General features: G+C 43.8%; 1 protein-coding gene across 2 annotated transcripts in view; it reads right to left on the minus strand.

The window, feature by feature from the left end:
• The window catches only part of CCDC102B (coiled-coil domain containing 102B), a 619,708-nt gene that overhangs the window by 104,046 nt on the left and 493,843 nt on the right, over positions 1–21,819 (minus strand). For both annotated transcript variants that reach the window (XM_069620783.1, XM_069620784.1), the window contains exon 4: positions 21,468–21,670. In XM_069620783.1, the coding sequence (XP_069476884.1) occupies positions 21,468–21,670 (203 nt within the window). The remainder of the gene's footprint in view (positions 1–21,467; positions 21,671–21,819) is intronic.

Below are 21,819 nucleotides of genomic sequence, written 5' to 3' on the forward strand. Positions count from 1 at the left end.
AGTGGCCTTCATGTGGAAATACTGACCAAATAGAAGTAAGATTGTCCTAGGTTACTGTACCTTTACAAGCTAATTCTGCAACTGGCACCACTCCCGAGTACATTTCATTGACTGGTAATGGTGTAATTATTTAAGGTAATCGTTATGAAGTTTTGTCAACCTTGGAGGAAATAGATTGTCTGCAAGTTTTCTTCAGGGCTTCTCCAACATGCATTGACTCTTTTGGAAATGGTGATGACAGTTAGATACTCCTGAAATCTTTATCCTTCACTGACCATCCGCACACTGCTATCAATGAGTTAGCTACTGTCTCCTTGTCTGTCCCATTGACCTTTGTCTCAAACAATATTGTTATAGCCAAACACAAATTGGATGACTTAGTGATCCTTAATAAACCTATGAATTCTGATGTAATATTTAAGCAATAACGACCCATTCAGGGGATTAACCAGCTGGTAATGGGCCAGGGTCCCAAATTATAGGCCCGAGCGAAGGCACGTGCTTATTGCTATTAGCACCCCAGTTTTTCTATTAGGAAACCTGCTGTGTCAAAAGAAATGTATTTTGTTTTAATGAACTTGATGACTCGTGGCATCCCGTTCATTCAAACAAAATACCTACCCAGGATGGCCACCGTGGAGCTGAAGACTGGCGCCATACGGAGCCCCTCTTCCATTTCCATGACGGTCGGGTAGGACATGGAGCGGTGGCGGCAGCATCTGGGCACAACTGTGGAAGGAATCAGGTAAGTGGGGCAAGGGGTGGGAAGGGATCTAAACACGCGAGGGTAAGGGAGCAGAGGGAAGATGGCAGGACAGGGAAACCAGCCACCACACTGCTTGGAAAATGTTCTCAGATCTTGGGACTCATCCCGCAATCAAGCCAACTTGATTGGTTTGCTCCTCTGCCACTGGTACCAATAATGAAGGACAAATTGTCAGAAAGAGACCCTTTTCCAACTGGTTATTCTTCTTACACAGACCTTCCGGTGGATTAGTCACTTTTCTCCAATCATCCAATCATAAGTCTAGTTACTCCACTAAGTAGTGGACCATTGTAGGGGGTGATTCTAATGCTAGAATTAGGCAACAGCCAGATGATACCCTTTTTGATAGTAAGGAGGGTTCTCTTTGTAATATTGGATTTACAATATTTAATGAACAAAAATGAATTCTTAAGGTATGAGACTTAGTGAAATATTAATTGAGATGGGGATTCCATCAGTTAACAGAGATGTGACTCTGACATACCAGGAGCTTACACTTTTATCTGGGGTGTACAATGATTGATTATGTTTGTGTCTTGTTCAATAAATGAGCCTTCATTTTGTATTTTATAGTTCTTGATGATTTGCAGAGTATTGTATACTAGGTTTATTTGTTAAATGGTCTCGTTCTAATGGTTCTGAGGGTAATATTCCCCATGTTGCTGATTATTATATAAATAAGTCAACCAGAAATGTCAGATGACTGACAGCAAATGCAGATCATTTCAACTTCATGTCTGTACATAAGCATGTGCTTCTAGTAAATACCATCTTAGATCAGGCACACCCAGCAATGGATCTTTCTGCTCACTTTACTAAGAACATGAAGGTAGTCTCTGCTGTCTTGTCTGAAAAGCATAGCTTGAAGCATCCAAAGGAAGAGCATTGTTGGTTTAACGACCATCGCCAAGCTTCTCAAAATATTTTGCTAGCTACTGTGAATGATCAGACTGCCAACAAGAACCATAGCAGGTTAGCGCACTCAGTCATAAAAAAAAGCCATTGTTGCAAGGAAAACCGAATTGGAAATAGAGCCCTGCGATGAATTCTGTCTAGAAATCAAAAATAACAATCCAAGGGTATTTTGGAAATTGGTGAATTTTGGACAGAACTATTCTCACCAAACTGTGGTTTCAGATTCAGACTGGATACAACATTTTTCCAATTTGCACTCAATAAACTTCCTCTTGTGGTGACATTTCGGTATCCAGCCGGGGGAAAACATAATTGAAATTGGTCAATCTTCGTTCATTTTCTCTACCAAAGAAACGACATATGCATTAAGGAAACAATCCCTTTAAAACGTGTCAAAGCCAGACAGTATTCCAGACGATTTATTCCTGTTTCTGGAGGATTTCTTGGTCACGTTATTTATGGATATGCTTAGGGCAGAAATGTTCCCATGGTCGTGGGGTCGAGCAATCACATGCCCTTTTTACAGCAAGGGCACTAGAAATTCCCCAGTGATTTATAAACTCATTTTGCTTTTGGACTCATCTTTCGGATTGTTTAGCGTCCATTATTGTCTAGATTCCAAGTTTAGGTGGATGAAAGAAATATTCTAGGACCCATGTAGCTGGATTTTAGAGCAGGCTTTTCATTAAGAAAGAGATGTTTTATGTCACCTTTATGGTTGTACGCGCTGCATTTGATAAGCTCAATAGAACAAAACTCTGGAAAACGTCATCAGAACTTGGATGCCCAGAAGACCTAGTGATTGTACTATCCAGAACGAATGCAAATGCTGTCACCTGCACGCAAACAGGGAGTAATGGCCAAAACACCCCTTATTTTTGGGTTAACTCAGGGATGTGTCAAGGCATTTTTCTTGTGCCCCTGTTTTTTCCACTACATAGAAATATTTTGTGAAAACACTTTTGATTGTAAAGCTCATGTTCCAGTTTTGTGTGGACTGCCCTTTCCTGTCTTGATGTACGCAGACGATACTGTCCTCATTGCCAGAACTCCGCAGCCATTGCAGAAATTAATATTGGATTATGGGAAGTTAATGGGGAGTTTGGACTGATCGATTAACACCTCTAACTCAGCCATCTTGGCATTTCAGTCCCAGTGTAAGAGCCTTAAACATCCGACTTTCAAGGCAGGGGAGGACAATGTATATTAACGTGATTACTATGAGTATTTGGCTCTTACATTCACTGCACAGCTCTGTGGCAAGAAACATATAGAATTTCAGAGAATGGAAATGCTTCAGGCATTGGGTGGGGCATACAACTCTTTGTGAAGCCCTTCAAATCTCAACCAGCAAATATGGTGTTGAGAATCTACAGGGACAAGGCAAAAGCGATTGGCAAGTAGGGCTTGAGTCTGTGGGCCATAGTGGATACTACCTCACTTCAAGTACAAGAAAATTGCTTTTTGAAATCCCTGCTCAGTTTACCGAGCTCGGCACCAACCTCTGCTGTCCATAGTGAACTCGGCATGAAGCATCTGGCGGATTAGCTGAGCATGGAACATCTGAAGATCTGGTTCATGGCCTGGACAAACGAAAACGCAACCCTTACACAGCTGCTTTTGTCTCTTCTGTTTTCTTTAGAGGCTATGTGCCTATCCATTCCCTGGCTTTCATACATTAGAAAACATTTAGGGCCTCATTCCGAGGTGGGTGGTAAGGGATACCGGGCCCCGGTAACAAGACCTGTGCCGGTAATCCCTTATCGCCCAATTCCGAGGTCCCTTAGCGGGAACCGCAAGGGACGTGTGGTCGGACCACACGTACCTTACGGGTCCCGTTAGGGGACCAGGGCACTAATTACGGGCCTGCCATTAGCAGGCCCGTAATTAGCCGCTTCCCCATTCCCATTGAGCCCTATGGGGTCTCAATGGGAATGGGGAATGGCATTTGGAATCGGGACTTACCGGGTCCGCCAGGGGCAGAATGTCCCGGTAAGTCCCCACTCCACTAGGTCTGACCCGGACACGATTTTGGAGGCAGCCATGGCGCTAATTGCGCCATGGCTACCTCCAAAGTCGTAATGTGGCCCTTAGCCTTTGTGAATGCAAGGACTTTTTTGAATGATCAATCAGTTAATTATGTAGACTACAGCAAGACTGTGGTTGGAAACCTGAAGGCTTCTTTCGAGGCAGAACTTGAAAGTAAAAAAACGTGCAAAAAGCACACGCCCTCGGGGGGTGAGAAAAGCAAGAAGGGCGAGCGAAACGAGGGGGGTGCGGGGAATGTCCCCCCCGAAGATCAGGGAATGGTGGCCACTCAAGCTGTCACTAAAGCTGACTTGCACGACCTCCTGTCGGCCCTCACTAAAGAGTTCCAAAAGGGGACAGAGGAAGTAAAATCCCAAATCGCTCGACTGGACAAGAGGGTAGGGGAAATTGAGTCAAGAACCGAGGAAATTGAAACTACACTCTGTGAACAGAACTTTGAGATCGGAGAGGGGGCTGACAGAATCAGAGCTCTCGAGTGCAGATGCGAGGCACTAGAAACGAAACAGGAAGAAGCGGAAAATCGCTCTAGACGAAACAACATCAGGATTCGGGGCATCCCGCTGGCGATCCCAGATACAGACCTCCCATCTTACGTAGCGGATCTCCTCCGCCACATCATCACCCTCCCAGATGACGGCCCCCTGGAGCTGGACCGGGTGCATAGAACCAGGCCTAGACAAAATTCTAATAGCTCAGTAGATGTGCTGGTCAGAGTTCACTTCTATAAACTCAAGGAAGAGATCATGCAAGAAGCCAGGGCGATGGGCCAAATCCACTTCCGAGACGCTGAAATCTCTCTCTTTAAAGATCTTGCAGCAGCCACTCTGGCAAAACGCAGAATGCTCAAACCCATGACTGATTGGCTTCGCGAGCGCAAGATAACATACCGTTGGAGCTTTCCGTCGGGTCTTGCCTTTCTCTGGGAGGGGAAGATGCGGCAAATCCCGTCCCCCCAAGAAGCGGCCCTATTTATGAACCCGGAGGCGGAGGAGGGAGAGCCCCGGGGGAGCGCGAGTCATTCACCGGAGGGAGCTAATAGAGAGTCGCTCCGCTCGTGGTCCCGGGTGGAGGGGCGCCGCAGGAGGCGAGGTCCGCCATCCAGGGGGAAAAATATGAACAATCGCTGAAGCCCCACATCGCTGGCGACTGAAATCCACACCGAGGAGCAGGGAAGGCAAGCAGGGACGGGATCCAGAGTCTTCTGGGCCCCGAGCCGGCACAAAGCCCCATACACATAGTTACACGGTCTCACTCTCACCGGCAAAGCATGAGGCCCCATGGCCTCTCAACGAGCTGGTAGCCATGGCCCAGCCGACAGCCCCGTTGGTAGAAGGCTGGTCTGGATACCTACACTGATTTTCTGTTTGAAGTTCGGTTTTAAGTTTCGTTTGCTGGGAAATCATGGTCAGAGGAGAGAAAGGAGCGGAATTCGAGGGGAGACCCGAAGGAAGGGGCGACCCAGAGGGCAGGACACAAGCTCCAGGGACGGGGGAGCCCACAACCCGACAGATGGACCGAGGCAACGAAAAGCCACAACCTATCTCATCGACGAATGGCCCAGCCGGATAGAGAGCTAACCATGTTATCCTGGAACGTCCAGGGCCTTAACACCCCACGGAAGAGGAAAGCCATAGAGCACAGACTCGCCCAGCTGGCTCCCGATATTGTATGTCTCCAGGAGACGCACCTCCTCAAGTCAGACGAAAGCCGCATCGCAGTCCGATACTACACGAAACGCTTTTTTGCCTCGGCAGGCATCAAGAAAAGAGGAGTGGGCATCCTGATAAGCCGAGATCTCCCTTTCACGAAGGTCACAGTCAAGAGAGATCCAGAGGGGCGATACATTCTTCTTAAGGGCCGATTGGTAGAACTACCCATCACCATAGCAGCCATATACTGCCCGAACACAGCACAAAGTCTATTCCTCCGCAACCTGCTCCCCATAATTTCAACCTTCACTGAAGGGCAGCTGTCCATAGGGGGCGACTTTAACCTAACCCCGGATCCCAACCTAGATAAGACACTCCCTCCTTCCAGAGACGACTGGGGCAAAGCCCTCGCGATGGCGGAGTTCCTGAGGGAAACCGACTCCATAGATGTCTGGAGGTGGGCCAACAAGGGAACCAGGGATTACACATTTTTCTCCCACGCCCATATGGGTCACTCCAGGATCGATCTCCTGCTCCTCTCAAGCTCTCTCATTCTCTGCGTGGAATCTATCCAAATTGGACACAGAGCCCTATCCGACCACGCTCCAGTCATAATGAAATTAAGGGTTCAGAGCTTCCCCGATCCGACCCAACGCCAATGGAAACTGCAAGACCAGATCTTAACAGACATAGCGATCAGAACGGAATTAGCAGACGCACTCAAGAATTATTTCAAGGAAAACACCACCAGAGACACAACGATCTCCACGATCTGGGACGCCATGAAACCGGTAATCAGGGGTGTGGCTAATGATTGCACGGCCAGACTACGACGGCTACATAAAATACAGCAAGACAAACTAGAAGCGGAGGTAGCTGAGGCGGAACGCATCCTGAAACAAGGTCAGAACAGGAAAGCGAGTCGCATACTCCAGAAAGCAAAACGCTCCTTAGAAATGCACCTAGCGGACAAAGCGGCCAGGGCACTTACATACACCAAGCAATTTTACTATGTGCACAGCAATAAAGCAAACCGCCTCCTAGCCCACAAACTTAAAAAGCTGCACTCGAGGAACTCCATCCAATGGCTCCAAGACTCACAAGGAACACCACACTACACCAATTCAGAGAAAATGAACATCATGACGGCACACCACAGAGCAATCATGTCGGGGGCCCCTACAGCAACAGAAGCACACTCCAGATACCTAGATGGGGTCCAGTCGGGCATCCCTCACCCACACATGTCATCCCTCGAAGACCCGATCTCGTCAAAGGAAGTAAGTGAGGTCATAGCAAAATTGAAAAACTCAACACCTGGCCCGGATGGGCTCACAGCCCCTTTTTTCAAGAAATTCTCCTTCATACTCGCCCCCCAACTGGCGCTCCTCTTCAATTCCTTCCTCGCCTCAGGGACAACCACCCCTTCAATGGAAGAGTCTCTAACAGTCCTGCTATTAAAACCTGGCAGAGATCGTAGTCTCTGCGCCTCGTACAGACCCATCACACTCCTGAACTATGACGCTAAAATTTTCGCTAAAATTTTAGCTAACAGACTGGCTCCCCTACTCCCGGACATTATACACCCAGACCAAACGGGATTCATACCCGGACGCCGTACTCACGACAGCATAAGAAGATCCATAAACGTCATCGAGTCGGCCAGCAGGAAAGGCCAGGAGCTGATGATGCTCTCTCTAGATGCTCACAAAGCTTTCGACATGCTGGATTGGGGATTCATACAAAAAACATTGAAGCACTATGGTTTCGGCCCTAACTTTATAAAATGGACATTAGCCAACTACCAGCACCCATCCACCAAACTGAGGCTCAACGGAACCAAATCGGATACAATTCACATCTCAAGAGGCACAAGGCAGGGATGTCCCCTCTCCCCATTGATCTTTGCCCTGTCCATGGAACCGTTTGCAAGCAGGGTCCGGCAAAACGAAGAAATACAAGGCCTGACAATCAAATCCCAAACATACAAAGCTGCCCTATACGCCGACGATGTCCTCTTATCACTAACCAACCCTAGGGACTCCATGAAAGCTCTGTGGACCGAACTGGAGGAATTCCGGGAAGCTTCGGGGTTCAAGGTCAACAGATCTAAGTCTTCTGCACTGGGCATCAACCTCCCTCAGCCTATGATCACAGACCTGGAAAAGGAATATCGAATCCCCTGGGCAGAAAAGCATCTAGCATACCTGGGGGTCCAGCTACCTAACACCCCGCACAGCTTATATAAAGCTAACTTTCCGGCGCTGTTCAAAGAACTTAAGAGCGACCTAATACGCTGGCAGAAACAGGAAATTTCCTGGTTCGGAAGAATCACAGCACTGAAAATGAATCTTATTCCAAGACTACTTTACCACTGCACGGCCCTACCAACAGCTATCCCAAGGCAAGCGACACAGAAATTACAAAAGAGCATTATGAGATACATATGGGAAGGAAAACAGCCACGAATCCCAAGGAAACTCATGCTGCGGGGCCGAGCAGTGGGAGGTCTTGGAGCACCGGATGTGGCCAGATATGTCCTGGCTGCCCAGCTCTCACACGCATTTGTCTGGCCCCAGGCCTCACCTAAGCCTCGATGGCTGGATCTGGAGGAGGCCTGGAGCCCTGTCCCGATAAGTGCACTCCCGCACTTGAAAAGCTCCACGGCCCGGGCAGACACCGGACCGCTCTCAGCAACCGAAAACACGGTGATGAGTTGGAAGACAGCAGCGCGTCTATGGAAAAACCGCAGCACAACAGGTCCGCTCAACCCGATCTGGGCAAACCCAGAGTTCTCACCTGGCGCCTTTCCCAAGCACTTCGCGAAATGGAGGGAGGGTGGACTGGAGAGAGTGCAGGACTTTTTCAATGAAGGAAATCCCCTGGACTTCGAGGCCTGCAAGGCGAAATTCAGGGTGACTGAAAAAGAAAGGTTCAGATATACCCAACTTCGACACTGGCTCTCTAGCAGGAGCATGAAAACCCACGGAAGCAGAGCCCTAACAGCCCTTGAACAAACCCTCACAGCGTCTCCCCCGAAAGGCAAAATCTCTACCCTCTACAAGATCCTAGACAGAACCGACCTGACCCGCAAGGAGCCGTACATGCTCAAATGGGAGAGAGACATCGGAAGACCCATGGAGCCAGAAGAATGGGACCAGATCTGGACAAGAGCAAACAGGAGCTCGAAGTGCGTGGCCAACAAAGAGGGAGCATTTAAGGTATGCTACAGATGGTACCGAACCCCAGAATCGCTTAACAAATGCAACCCGGAGATCCCGGCGTCATGCTGGAGAGGGTGCTCAGACAAAGGCACACTATTCCACCAGCTCTGGACATGCCCCAAGGTGACTCAATTTTGGAAATCGGTACTAACACAAATCAACATGATCACGGGCCTATCAATCCCTTGGGACCCAGGAATAGTACTACTGGGGGCTAGTGGGGAAGGCCAATTCCCACGATCAGGTCACAGTGCAGAACTGTGTTCCCATTTACTGACAGCCGCTAAAATCTCAGTGGCAAGGCTCTGGAAAAATGTGGAAGGACCATCGATCCAAATGTGGTTGACCAAATGCTGGGACATAATTGCAGCCGAAAAAATCACTGCACTTAGGTTCGGGAACAGAGACAAATTTCTGCTCACATGGGCTCCCTTCCTGGACTATGCACAGACGTATCCGGGCCTAGCCCGGCAACCCCCATCGCTGCGCTGGCTGGACAAATATGACTGAAAAATATAGCTGGGTGCCTGTCCACCGAACCTAAACCTCCCCAGACTTACAGCTGATCCTCTGACCCACAGTTATTGTTTATGTTTTCTTGTTATTTTTTGTTTAGGAACTTACAAGCTAGACAGTGCTGACTGAAGCACCTACAATGCATATGCTTGAATGCACAACATGCCTGTTTAAAACCAATAAAAACATGTTTGGAAAAAAAAAAAAAAAAAGCATCAATCAAGCACATGTCTTGACCACTGTCAGAATTTCTGACTACTTGCTTCGGTCTAATATTAAGTATGATCATATTTTAATAACACGGGCCAGATTTATGTGTTTATTTCATAAGTTGGTAACCGGAAAATGGCAAGCAACCACTGCTGGCACAGCAAAACTGTTTGTTGAGAGCAATACGGTGAGTTGTATTCTCTGTAATCTCCCTTATTAGACATGATACACCTTCTCTTGTTTGCCCTGTTCATAATCATATCAGGGCATCCACCTTTAACATTATTTCGCGTGTGTTGCACTTTAGACATTTTAGATCTGCTTGTACTTTATACTGTTATCCCACATGCCGCTAGCAGCTTGGATGCTGCTGTCTTATTTTTGGTGTGCATTAAAATCGAGAGACCGATTATTGAACTCTATTTTAGGTAATTGAAGGTATACATGTCTCTTTGTATAACTGATTTTTACACGTATTGCTGCTTAATGGAATGTGTATTGATGTGATAATGAAATATGTATTGTTACTACCGTATGCAGTTTTATGAATAAAATATCAAATAAGGTTTTTTGACTGAGTAGTTCAATCAAACACTTAAAGGTATCCTAAGAAAATGGATGGCCGAGGATGGCAATAACTGGGATGTCTTCCTCGTGTGGGCTCTCTTCGCCATGAGAAAGACACCACCAACCTAAAGTGGGTTTCGGCTTTTGGAATGGAGTATGGCTGGAACCCCCTGAGATGTGCTAGACAACCTGAGGGAATATTGAGACAAGCCTGACAGGCCAGTGACCAGGCCAAGATACAGATCATAAGGGAAAACATAAATGGTCTGAAACTTGAGCCTACAACCAGGTTGCTGACCAGGTGACATGGACCTTATATCATCATGGAGGTTGTGTCTAATCTGACTTGTAACGTTTGTCAAGCTGGCAGAAGGAAGTCGGCTCAGTTGTGCCATAATAACAAGCAATTATATTAGCTATAGCAAGGATCTCCCACTATGACAGAACATACATGTCGCCAGCTCCTTTAATCACCTCTGGCGCAAAGGTTGCCTGCACCACCATGCCCCCACCCGAAAGCGCTGCTTCTATACCTCCTCCCCCTTAATTTCCTCCTCCGTTGACACATGCTTATTTTTAGATCTGCCTCCTAACTTGTTTCTAAGCCATAACACAATGACTCCCTCACTTCAGGCAGCACCTGCTGCAGCTTTGGGTGCCTAGCACCTACTCCTGTAAGAACAAGCAGTGAAATATTTTCCTTCAAGATCTGACAATGAACATGCGTGTCCTCATAGAAGTTAACCTTCTTTTCATACTTCATCTCCTCAGCGGCAGAGCCATTGGGCTGGTCAGAACTTTGGGGCCCTCCTCTGTTCCTTTTGTGCCCTTGTGCCTCCACACTACCAAATGCCTTGGGGCGTGCATGCATGCATTCCAATGGTCGAAGCTGAGCTGAATGGCCATTGCATGGAAATGATGTCATGATGCCAAGGTCAGGCCTGCACATACTCCTCTCCGCCACCCATGTTTGCTGACTGTGAAGATCCTGGAGAACCAGAACTCAAAGGAGACTAGCGACAAGGTTGCCACAGTGTGAAAAGGTACACTCTTTAAAGGAAAAAGTGTTTGTATGTGTGAGTGCATGTTTTGAATGGTATGTAATGTGTGTATTTGTGCAAGATCGTTTAAATGAGTGTCTGGAAATAGGCGAGTGTGTGTGAGCGTTTGTACATGTGTGAGAGTGAGAGTTTAGGTGTGTGTGTGTGGGTGGGCGATTGTATTTCTATCTTAGTGGGACCTTCAGTATCATAACGCTTCCGCGCGCGCGCGCAGACACACAGTGTGGGGTTCTTCATTTGACTGTGGAGTCCAAAATCCGAGTCCCTAAGATATAGTGTCTTCCGAAGGTTTCTAATGACTTAAAACACAGGTATGCCAATTTTCACAACTTTAAACATTTTCCCTTATGGAGACCTGTATTTAATACTGTGTGTTTTATTATTTTCTAAACTCTTCCCCCATAGACTGGAGGCAATTCTGCAGTCTTCAGCACACCCACTGAAATTTAGGTGAGCAAAATGGTCAAAATTACATAGCCAATCCCATCTTTCTGCCTTTCTTGCAAAATATATTTTCTGCACATAAAAGTCCTCTTCCCAATTGGGACGCCCACCTATTTTGTTAAAAAAAACCTGTCACCTTTGCTACATATGCTTCTTTCAGATTTTGTTGTCATTTCATCTGCGACCAGGAACAGCAGGGGGCAATGTGTGTACGTCATAGACTTTATAAATAACACTCCTTGTTTTATCAAACCACTACTCTCTAACGAAATGAGACCCAGTTATAATCTAAGAATAACCATTGGAAAACAACCCTGTAGTGCCAGTACATTCTTCCGTAGCTTGGCTTCAAGTACATGTAGCCATGCAAGAGTTTTAAAAGTCAGTGCCAGCAGACCATAACAAATTGCAGCACTGAAATATGGTCCATAAAGACGAAGGATGCCGTCCATACAATATCCAGCTGTCTGTTTAGAACATGTTGATATTGTCATAGCAAGGAGGGCGGGATTCCTTTTCTTACAGGCTGTACAATCTACGTAGCTATGTCTAATATCAGTATACATGCCCAAGTACTTGTAACTATCAATATAGTCAATGGGACCCTCTGGAGATGTAAGCTTTCATTTCTTGACCTTTTATTAGAGAACATCGTAGCCCTAGTTTTACTCTATTCATTATTAAGTGATTTTCAGCGGTATATCACCATAATTTACTAGTGGCCATGTTAAGCCCAGAATAAGTATGGTGAAAAATTACAAGGTCATCTGCATACAATGAACTAATAACATGCCATGAGCCAACCTTAGGAGGACAGCACAATACTTGTTTAAGATAGGCAGATAAGTCTGCAATATATAAGTAAAACAGCAGAGGAGTCAAAACACACCCCATCTTAACTCATGTATTAGTCATTATAGTGGCTGAGATAGCTCTCCTGCTCTCCAATCTTATTGTTTACTTGTGATATCACTTCAAGAAATATAATACATATTTTGGGCTTACATACTCTGCCAGTTTTAGCCATCGCTTTCCCCTGCTAACGGAGTTGAAGGCGGCTCTAAAGTCAACAAAGAGGGCACATAACACTGGCGCACCTCGCAGAACATCCCTTCCAGTCAACATGTCTAATATTCCTAAATTATGAAGAGCAGATGAGCCAGCTCGAAAATCTATTTGGAATATGTCTAAAATGGCAGCAGAGTTGGTCCATTTAGTTAGCTCATCTAATAAAAAGAATTTGAATAGTTTACCGGTGCTCTTCAACATTGATAAGAGTCTATAATTAGATGGTTCAGACCGCAAGCCCTTTTTGAATATAGCTACTAATATTGATTTCTTGTATGACATGGGTAGCTACTACTTTTTTAATCAGTATCTCAAGTATCCTTGACCATACCCCTGGATCACTTTTTAAGACAATGTTCACTAGGCTGTTAGGCCCTGCAGCCTTTGAATAGTTTAATGTTTTAATTTTCAATAAGATATCCTCTCTAGTTAATTGTAATTTACAATCTTTCTCTTCCCAAAACAAACTCACTTTTTTCTTTGCTGCAACGATGGCTGAAATTGATCTTCATTCATGGGGGTTCTCACCAGCTCACTTCTGTTCCCCTGTGCAGTGCCAAGCAGCTGCCAGATTCCCTTGGTGTTCCAACTATTCAGTGCTGCAAACATCTTCTGCCACTGGGCATTTCTGAGCATGTACGCCACAATTTTATCCAATTACGATATCAATTTGTAATCTTTTTTATAACAATCGAATTAAGTATAACATCATTATTGGAATACTTAGAGTGACACGTATCCTTGCACATACGTCTTTTCGCAACTCTAACCTCCTTGTCAAAGACTGGTGCCTTCTTAGCTTCATGTACAGCATAGTTACCCTTCTGCAAACAAACAGCATTTGAGAATTTGGTTACCCAACTTTCAATCTCCTCAACATTCATTAATTCCAATTGCATCATCGTTTGTTTTCCAAACCCTGCAGTAAGCTTAAGAGCCATTTCAATATTTGTACATGTCCAGTTAATGTGGCAACCAGCATGGTTTACATCCACATCGCCAATTATTTCATCAGTTTTCATTTGGAGCCTAGTGGAGAGATACACAGATAATTTTGCATGGTTGTTAAATCGGTTCCAATGGGCATACATCCCTTCTATTTGAGGCATCATACTCTTACTGACAAATAAGTCATCTAATGTGTATTTTTTCTTGCCACTCACCCAAGTATACTTTCCAAGCGTGTGTCCCTGGAACGCCAATTTAACATGACAAGGTCCCATTCATTGGGGAAGACTAACGGCAGCTTTCCCTGTATTAAGTTTGTTCTGGAGCACTACACTTTTGCTATTGACATTTCCAATATTAGTGTAGCTAGTATAACACAGGAAGTGGGCATTTAAGTCCCCACCTAACAAAATCGAGTTACCATTTTATCCCTCTATCAATTCCTTCAAATATTCTTGTGAGGGTTTCTAAAAGATATTCTGTGTGGGCACCCCCAGGGGATCATATACGTTTATAACCAACATTCTACAACCACGGACTGGGTAAAGGTCCCTTATTTTAATAGCAATTATGTCATCGTCATGTGATGGCATGTTTATTCTATTAGCACATAGATTGTGTCTCATACCTACCACTAATCCCCCATAAGGCCGGCCAGTATCACCCTTCTTAGCATATGATTGAAAAATACAAAAGCCTTCTACATTTATACTAGACAGTAAACAGCTTTCATGCAAGAGAAATATGTGGCTACCTATCAACATATCAAGAGAACCAGCTTGACTTTAAATGGCTAACGCCCCTAGTGCTCCAAGTTAGTATAGGGCAGCATCACAGAGATGAGCTCGTTTTGGCAGGTAGAGAATCCAGTAACCATTTTAGCAATGATTGGGCATCATCCCTCGATACCCCTCGGGTTACCATTTTGCGACCTATAGTTGTTGTTATTTTGCAGACCTTCCATTATTGTCCCACCATCATTATCATTGACTGTGTTAATTCGGCCTTCTTCTACATCAATTTCAAAGCCCACTTTTAAACACTTTTCAGAGCGGCCACTTAACATATCTGTTGTTCATAGCAGTGTTTATGTGATACATTAGGGTGAGAACAGTCCAATGGCTCTACAAAGTTAAAGTAATCCGATTCTAAAACTCGCAACAATGGGATTTATTTAAGCAGAAGTAATAAGTCAGACCGATTGATCCTCTTATTTTTATTTGTTTGACGTAGCCATTTTCTAGTAAACATTTCACTGTCTACTTTCTCAGAATTAACCCTGCAATCATGTTTTCCAACATTCGTTCCATGATCAACATTTACAGACACGGGCATCTCTTTTGGGCACCCTGCAGTTGAACAATGGTCCTCACACTTGTCCCTACAAACTTCAGCATCCTCAGCAATACATTCCGGGCCATCATCTTGGGAGGAACTGGTTATTGACCCATTAACACTATTCAACCAGTCAGTCACAGGTCCTGCTTCTTTAGACATTCTTTTTTCCCTGCTGCATGCCTTTTTCCTTGCCCTTTGAGGGGCCTTCACATTGTCAGGTGGTATAATTTAATTTGTTTCAATGTCGCCATTCAGATTATTTGGTTGTTGTATAGGTTCACTGCACTTGAGATTCATACATTTAACTAATCTCCTCTGCTTACGCATAAGGTAAATAGATGAGCTGTCAGATTTCAAGGTGCCCTTATCATCTGGTTGGTCCAGGGCGTACACCTCTCCACTAAAATTTGAGGGCACCAATATAGGAGTGGAGACTGTATCAGAAAGGCCAGCTAACCGATTGTCAATGACCTCAACGGACCACCTATATCCAATGAGCAGTCAGTAGCACTGTAGAACCAAATTCTTTCATTCCTTCATTGATGTTAGAGCAGATTTGTAACAGAATATTCATGGCAAACTGTAAGGTTACCATAAATTACTGTATCTCCGTGTATGCCTCACTTTAAGCATGCACAGTAATGGTGCCATCAATAGAATCTGATGACAGATACAAGTTAGGGGGAGCTGATGATCTGCAATGTGTTTCTTTGTGGCTGTGTAGCTTCCACCATTGTTTGCTTTTCATTTGTTATGTGATTTTGCCCGTTTCGATGTGAAGATACTTCAACAAAATCACCAATACTCTGTTGAAGTGAGTACCACATATCCAAAGAGTTATTATCTCGGTCGGTAAGATTAGAATGTTCTTGATCATCAAGGATAGCCAGGACAACGTTCACATTCACTGATTTCCCTTAATTCCCGGCATTCCCGTGAGATACCACTCGTTCAGTCTTTTAAAAAAGCTGTGATTTTACCCTTGGGATTATTTCCATCGTTGTCAGCTAAAGAGGTCGTATCTTGCACCTCCGACCCAGAATTATCATTATCCAACTGATTTTTAGTAGTGCTGGCAGTAGATCTAGGAACCTTTTTCTTACACAAGTTGTAAGTATTAGATTTGACTTTCCTTTGGTGGTCATCACTAACAAAATGATTACTAGAATCATACACTAGTGTGCTAAATACAAAGTTAATGTCCACAGTACCTTATGTTAATAAAGGTCGTAGCCGGCAAGCTGCTGGAACCTCTGACTGCGGGGCAGGGCTGCACACTTCTGCTGCACTTGCTGGAGCACGTCCTGATGCACCACATCATTTTTAAAGAAGCAAAGTCTGCGGCAAGATCAGTCAATCCCATTGCCACAGGGAACCCCAAGGGAAAATAGTGGAGTGCATATATGCTGTGCTCCAATTACACCAGCCTCCAACACACAATGAAACAGTCTGACTGCAGGGCTACACACTTCTGCTGCACTTGCCATGTGTACTAATATGTTTTACAATGACATTTTGTGTTATCTTATTGGATTTGTGATGATAGGGAGCAATGGTTCACACATAAATTGTTTGTGGTGATGCTAAATTCCCCAATGAATGGTGTTGGGTTATAAAATAGCTTTCAGATGGAGTGTAATTATGCTGATATCTTCACAGGAATTGAATAGGACAATATTAAGGTCAAGCACACAACAAGGCTCATGGTCAATAATAAAGGAACCTCCATAAAACATGGCAGTCTGTGATGATATTAGAATCATCACTGGGATGGATGGAGATGATACAAAGTCCCAGACGAGCTGGTGCAGGATGATGCTCCAGTCTTTAATAGCCTGGTGGTTGATGATATTCAAATTGCCACAGGGATTGTGTATGATGATATTGAAGTCCCAAAAGGCAATGTGTGTGCTGATGTTCAAGTTCCAACCACAATGGTGCTTGAGGATGCTGAAGTCACCAAAGTCATGTTATTGGGCAATGTAGAAGTCAAGAAGTCAGTTTAAGGGTGGTGTGGGAGCATGTTTAAATATCTACTTGGAATGTGTGAAGATGTTCAAGTCCTTACAGGAATGCTGTGTGACAATAGTGATGCACACTCAGGGATTACATGCAATGAACTTTAAAAATCAAAAGGGCTGGCATGTGACCATTTGAAGTCCCAAAAGAGAGGGTGGTGCTGTGTGATCATATTGAGGTCCTCATAAGGATGGTGTGTGGTGCTATTTTAGCCTCCACAATGCTGATGTGTGATGATATTGTTATTTTGCTTGAGACTGTGTGAGAATTTAAATCCCTGAAGGATGGCGAGTGATGATATTGAACACCCCGAAATGGTGTGTGATTATATTGAATTATGGTCAGGGCTTTTATGGTATTATGGTAACATGAATACAGTGTTAATGTTTAATGATATTAGACATCTCAGAGGGATGATATTTCAGTTCACATGGACATGGTGTAGGTGAGCGCTTTGAAACACTTCTCTGTGTCTAGGTGCTATACAAATAAACAAATAAATAAATAAAATGATATTGCCAGGAAACATACAGCACGTACACCCAGCTGGCATTTCGACGGCCTACATTTTGGAATGTTCACTTTTTGTGATTTAACATGCTGAGTGTTGCAGGTGCTTGCATTCCACTGGGACACAATTACCCCCTGCCCCAACCCTTGGAAGCCTGCTCTGCTTAACCCCAAGGCTTCCTGGGACCCTGAGGCAGTAGGGTGTTAAGTGCCAGAAATGTCTTCCTTGCTTTTTTGCAAATATATTGACTCTTTTTTTTAAATGATCTGTGTGACTTGCCCAACCCCAATCATTTTCTCTGAAACTCATTTTAAAGCCTTGTTGTTGCTGTTGCAGCCCACAGATCATACATTTTGGTCATTGAATGCATTATAATATCTTGTCTACTTAAACAAGAAGAGGGAAAGGTATCTGAGAACATAGCATGCAAGGGGGGAAAAAAGGATTGCCTACCTGACGCTGCAGAAGAATGAAACAACAGAAAGGGTATCAAAAACCCAAAGCATGGCCAATTAGGTGATCAGGTGATACTCACTGTGGTTGTGGGGACATCTCAAGTGTCATATAATTCATACATCATGTTATCCCCTCTCCAAAGGAGGTTCTGGTCTCCCGGGTTCATTTCCCAAACTATTGCCAAGAGCCCATTTGACCAATGTCCTAGGGTCAGGTTAAGGTGGAAAGATCGCATAGAGTGGGGAGAGGAACACATAACCAACATAAAACGGGAATTTCTCAGGCAGAATTGATTGATAGCCTACATCAAGTGAAAGGACCTAAGGTCTTGAGTTCAATCTCAAATTCCTGTTCTTTATTTATTTATTTATTTATTGTTTGCTTGTTAGGCACTTATACAATAAAAATATTCTCTTTCAAAGCGCCCACAGGGCAGGGAGGGAAGGAGAGTGGGAAGTACATTACATCATTAGAACACAATATTTAAAAGCAGAGGGCGAAGACAGAGGGGGATGAACCTACTATGCCTTGTGAGTATTCAGAACGTGCAAGTGCTGAAAGGAAGAGGGAAGAGGGGGTAGGTGCTGGGGAATCCAAGCCCATGGATGAGCCATGGACGACGTGCTAGAAAGTTGAGTGCTCTGTGGCCTGGATCGCACAAGGTGTAAGTGTGAGTCTCCAGAGCGGAGGGTATGCAGATGCAAAGTGCTAGGAAAAGACAGGAGCTGTGTTAGAATTGGTGTTGGAGGTCATGGCCCTGAAGATGCATGGAGGCCAAGGACATTGATTCAGCAACTGTCAATTTGCAGAGGAGAAACGGAGGAAAGTCTTTAGGAGTTTCTGGAATTTGACAAGATCCTGCTCAAGGCGCAGGGTGAGGGCTAGACTATTGCAAAGGAGGGAACCTGCAGAGGGAAAAGAGCGACCCCCTGCCATGTGCTTAGCAAAACACTTTACACACAATGAGTTGGTGACAGAGGACCACAGTGGTTTCATGGGAGAGTATTTGGAGAGATAGAGTTGAAGATAGTGTGGTCCCCAGGCCCAGGCAGGCTTGTGCATGATGCAGAGGGATATACTCACTTTTGAATCCTCAGTGTGCAAATGGAAGGTGTACAAGCAATGTGCTACCCATGTATATCTTATTTTCGCACTGCAGGTCATTGTACAGACATTTGGAAGTACAGAAGAGAATCAAATGGAAATAATATTCTCACCATGATTTCATGTCTTTCTCTAACTTCAAACAGCACACAGATTTACTCAACATGTACTTCCATGGTAGGATTAAACTAATTATTTCTATGAACTCCGACTGCATTTAGCACCTGCTGAAAGCAGACAGATTCAATAGAAATTAAACACATGTTTTATGGAATTGCTGCCACTCAGGAGGGTCTACAAGCATGTTTAAGCTCACTGCACCCTTCATAAAGGAGAACTATCCATTTGCATATCAGTCTGGTCCCACCCACATGGGCAGTCCAGAACCGAAATGCTAGGCAACTCTCCTCTGAACAAGAGTACCATCAGTAACCACAGACACGTGTTTCAACCTAGTCAGGCCTCATCAGTGAAACCCATTTTAAATTCTGTCTACATTGCATAATTTGCAGGCAACATTTACATTATTAACAAAAGGGAGAGTAAAATGAAAGAATAAAGGTGATTTTGCCGGTTTTTAGTCTTTCATAAATTTCATGTGAGTGGGGACAATAGCATGTAAGTGCTAACATTGGGGATTCCCTGTATACAAATTTCACTTTTTCCCAAACAAACCCAAACTCAGGTATGTGTCTTCCCATACACTAGCATCTCATGGAGTTTTAAAGTACTTCAGAACATTTCTCAGCTTGACCCTGGAAGAGGATCCCAAAGTTTCTATGCTCCTAGATTCTGTAGCTCGAGACATACGCATAGCAAGACTTTCCTTTCTTGTCCAGGCATCCGTGTTAACTGCTATACATTCAAGACTGCACAGTTGTCCCTGTATTTCACTAGGGGGCTCCTTGCGTTGGAATTTCTTGCTCCTCCTTGGTCCTTGTCAAGCTGCAGTATCGATAACCCTCAGCCAATAGACACTCTCTGTCCTTTTAAGTTCCCTAGGTTCCAAACTTTGTTTCAGTTCTGTGACTTTGCAGCCACAATGATGATCTGAACTAGAGCTCCCAGCAAGTTACTCTATTCCTTCTTTTCCATATCCTCTGGTTCCTGTATCCTTCTCGGTCATTTTTGCCATGTGTACCTCCCTCACAACGTAGCCTATTTGGTTTAGCCCCTCCTGTTCCTTGGTTTTGTCACTTCCTTCTCTCCCCCTTTGCTTGTCCTGCTCTGCTCACTATAACAACAACACTCTGGAACACTGGCCTAGCTACAACAACACTGTTTTGCTTCTGCCTCTACTTCTATTGCAGCTTAGACATTAATCGGACCAATGAAAGTTCTGATAGGTGGGTTAGTGTCACCATCAGCCGGGTTTGTGTGATTTGTGTAAGTGTAGTTGTGGTCTCCTTAGACTGTTGATCAAACTCTTTATGACATCCTATACTGAAATTGAACCATCTTTGCAGCTGCAATAAGGCTTTGGATCTCTTTCGCCCAGGCGTTCAATTCTTGCTTACTTTCTGGCCTTCACAAAGAGCCTAAAGACCTTCTTGTTTAGGTTAGCCTTTTGGACCCCTTAAATTCAGCTTGATCCAGTTTCTGTAACGTTTGCATTGTGTAAAATTGTATTTGTATTCTATTTTCCTCCTTAAATGGTTCTTTACCTCTTGATTATGTTTTATTTTATTATTAATGCAATATGATTATTTTGTAAGGCATTCCAAAATGTTTCATGTTCGTGGATGTAGCTTTAAGCAGATGAAATTAATAAATACATACCCAGGGAAAATGCACTAATCCTATGTGTTGCCACACATAATACCAATTTGTTTAATGCTATGTTTTTTTTATATCAAGTGTGTAGTCTTTCTGTGTTGTTTGTATGCTCAGCAATTTTGGGTTACTGGGATGTTTGGCGCAGACCAAGAAATACAAATATTTAAGAAAATGGTTTTCTCTCAATTATATAAACATTCTCATATAAAATATTTTAACAAGGTAGCATGATTCAATATAGAACCTTGCACGTTCAGGATGCTATTGATAGGTTACACCATAATCCTATTTTGTAGACATTCGGGCACTGAGCAATTTGAATAAAATTGGCTTTTTTAAGTGTAGTATTCATCAGCTGATTAATTCAAATAGTTCAAGGTTTGCAAGCTCTGTGGTTTAGAAATGTTTTCTAAACATCTGCACATTTATGGGGAAGTCACAATTATTTTCAACTAGCAATGAGTCCACTTGGGATAGATGAAATAAAGATGCAATGTGAATAAGCAAATACTCAGACACAACAGTAGGAAAGCATGATTAAACATAATTTATTTTTCAAAGTATATTCTCTACATATGTACATTGGGTGTGGCAGTCTATTATGTCAAATAGTATACGTAATCAAGGTGTGAACTCTTTGTTAGAGAGAGTAATCCATTTAATGCATGTGCCCAAGTCACTGAGGTGTGTGAAGATGTGCAAACGTAGATTGCAACTATATGTGTAAAGCACTTTATAGACTAACTATTTCTGTAAGATGTTATAGTCACCATTAAAATCTTCAATTTCTTAGACCCATACGAATTTTTAAATTACCAGAACACCCCAAATATTATTTTTACTTACTCTTTTTCTTTCTGTAACTTTATCTGTAACTCTTCCAGACGTATCTTTAAGGCACATGCTTTGAAAACGTCATCATTCTGTGCCGGCAATATTGGCTTCTCCATATGAACATCAGCAACAGTACTGGTGAATAAGTCAAAACGTTCAAAGTTTCTTGTCATGGCCCTGTTGCCCATTAATGGATGTTTCATCATGCCTGCAATCTTGAAATACAATTTATGAAAAAAATAGATATCAAATACACAACTATTCTGACACTCTCAAACAATGCATAAAACATTATAAACTGTTCACATTGTTCTACTTAATGTAAAAATGCAGTGCCATATATATGCTCTAACATCAGATCCCA

Source organism: Ambystoma mexicanum, chromosome 5q (assembly GCF_040938575.1).
Source record: "Ambystoma mexicanum isolate Mex_15411 chromosome 5q, UKY_AmexF1_1, whole genome shotgun sequence".
In the NCBI taxonomy this organism is placed as follows: Eukaryota; Metazoa; Chordata; class Amphibia; order Caudata; family Ambystomatidae; genus Ambystoma; species Ambystoma mexicanum.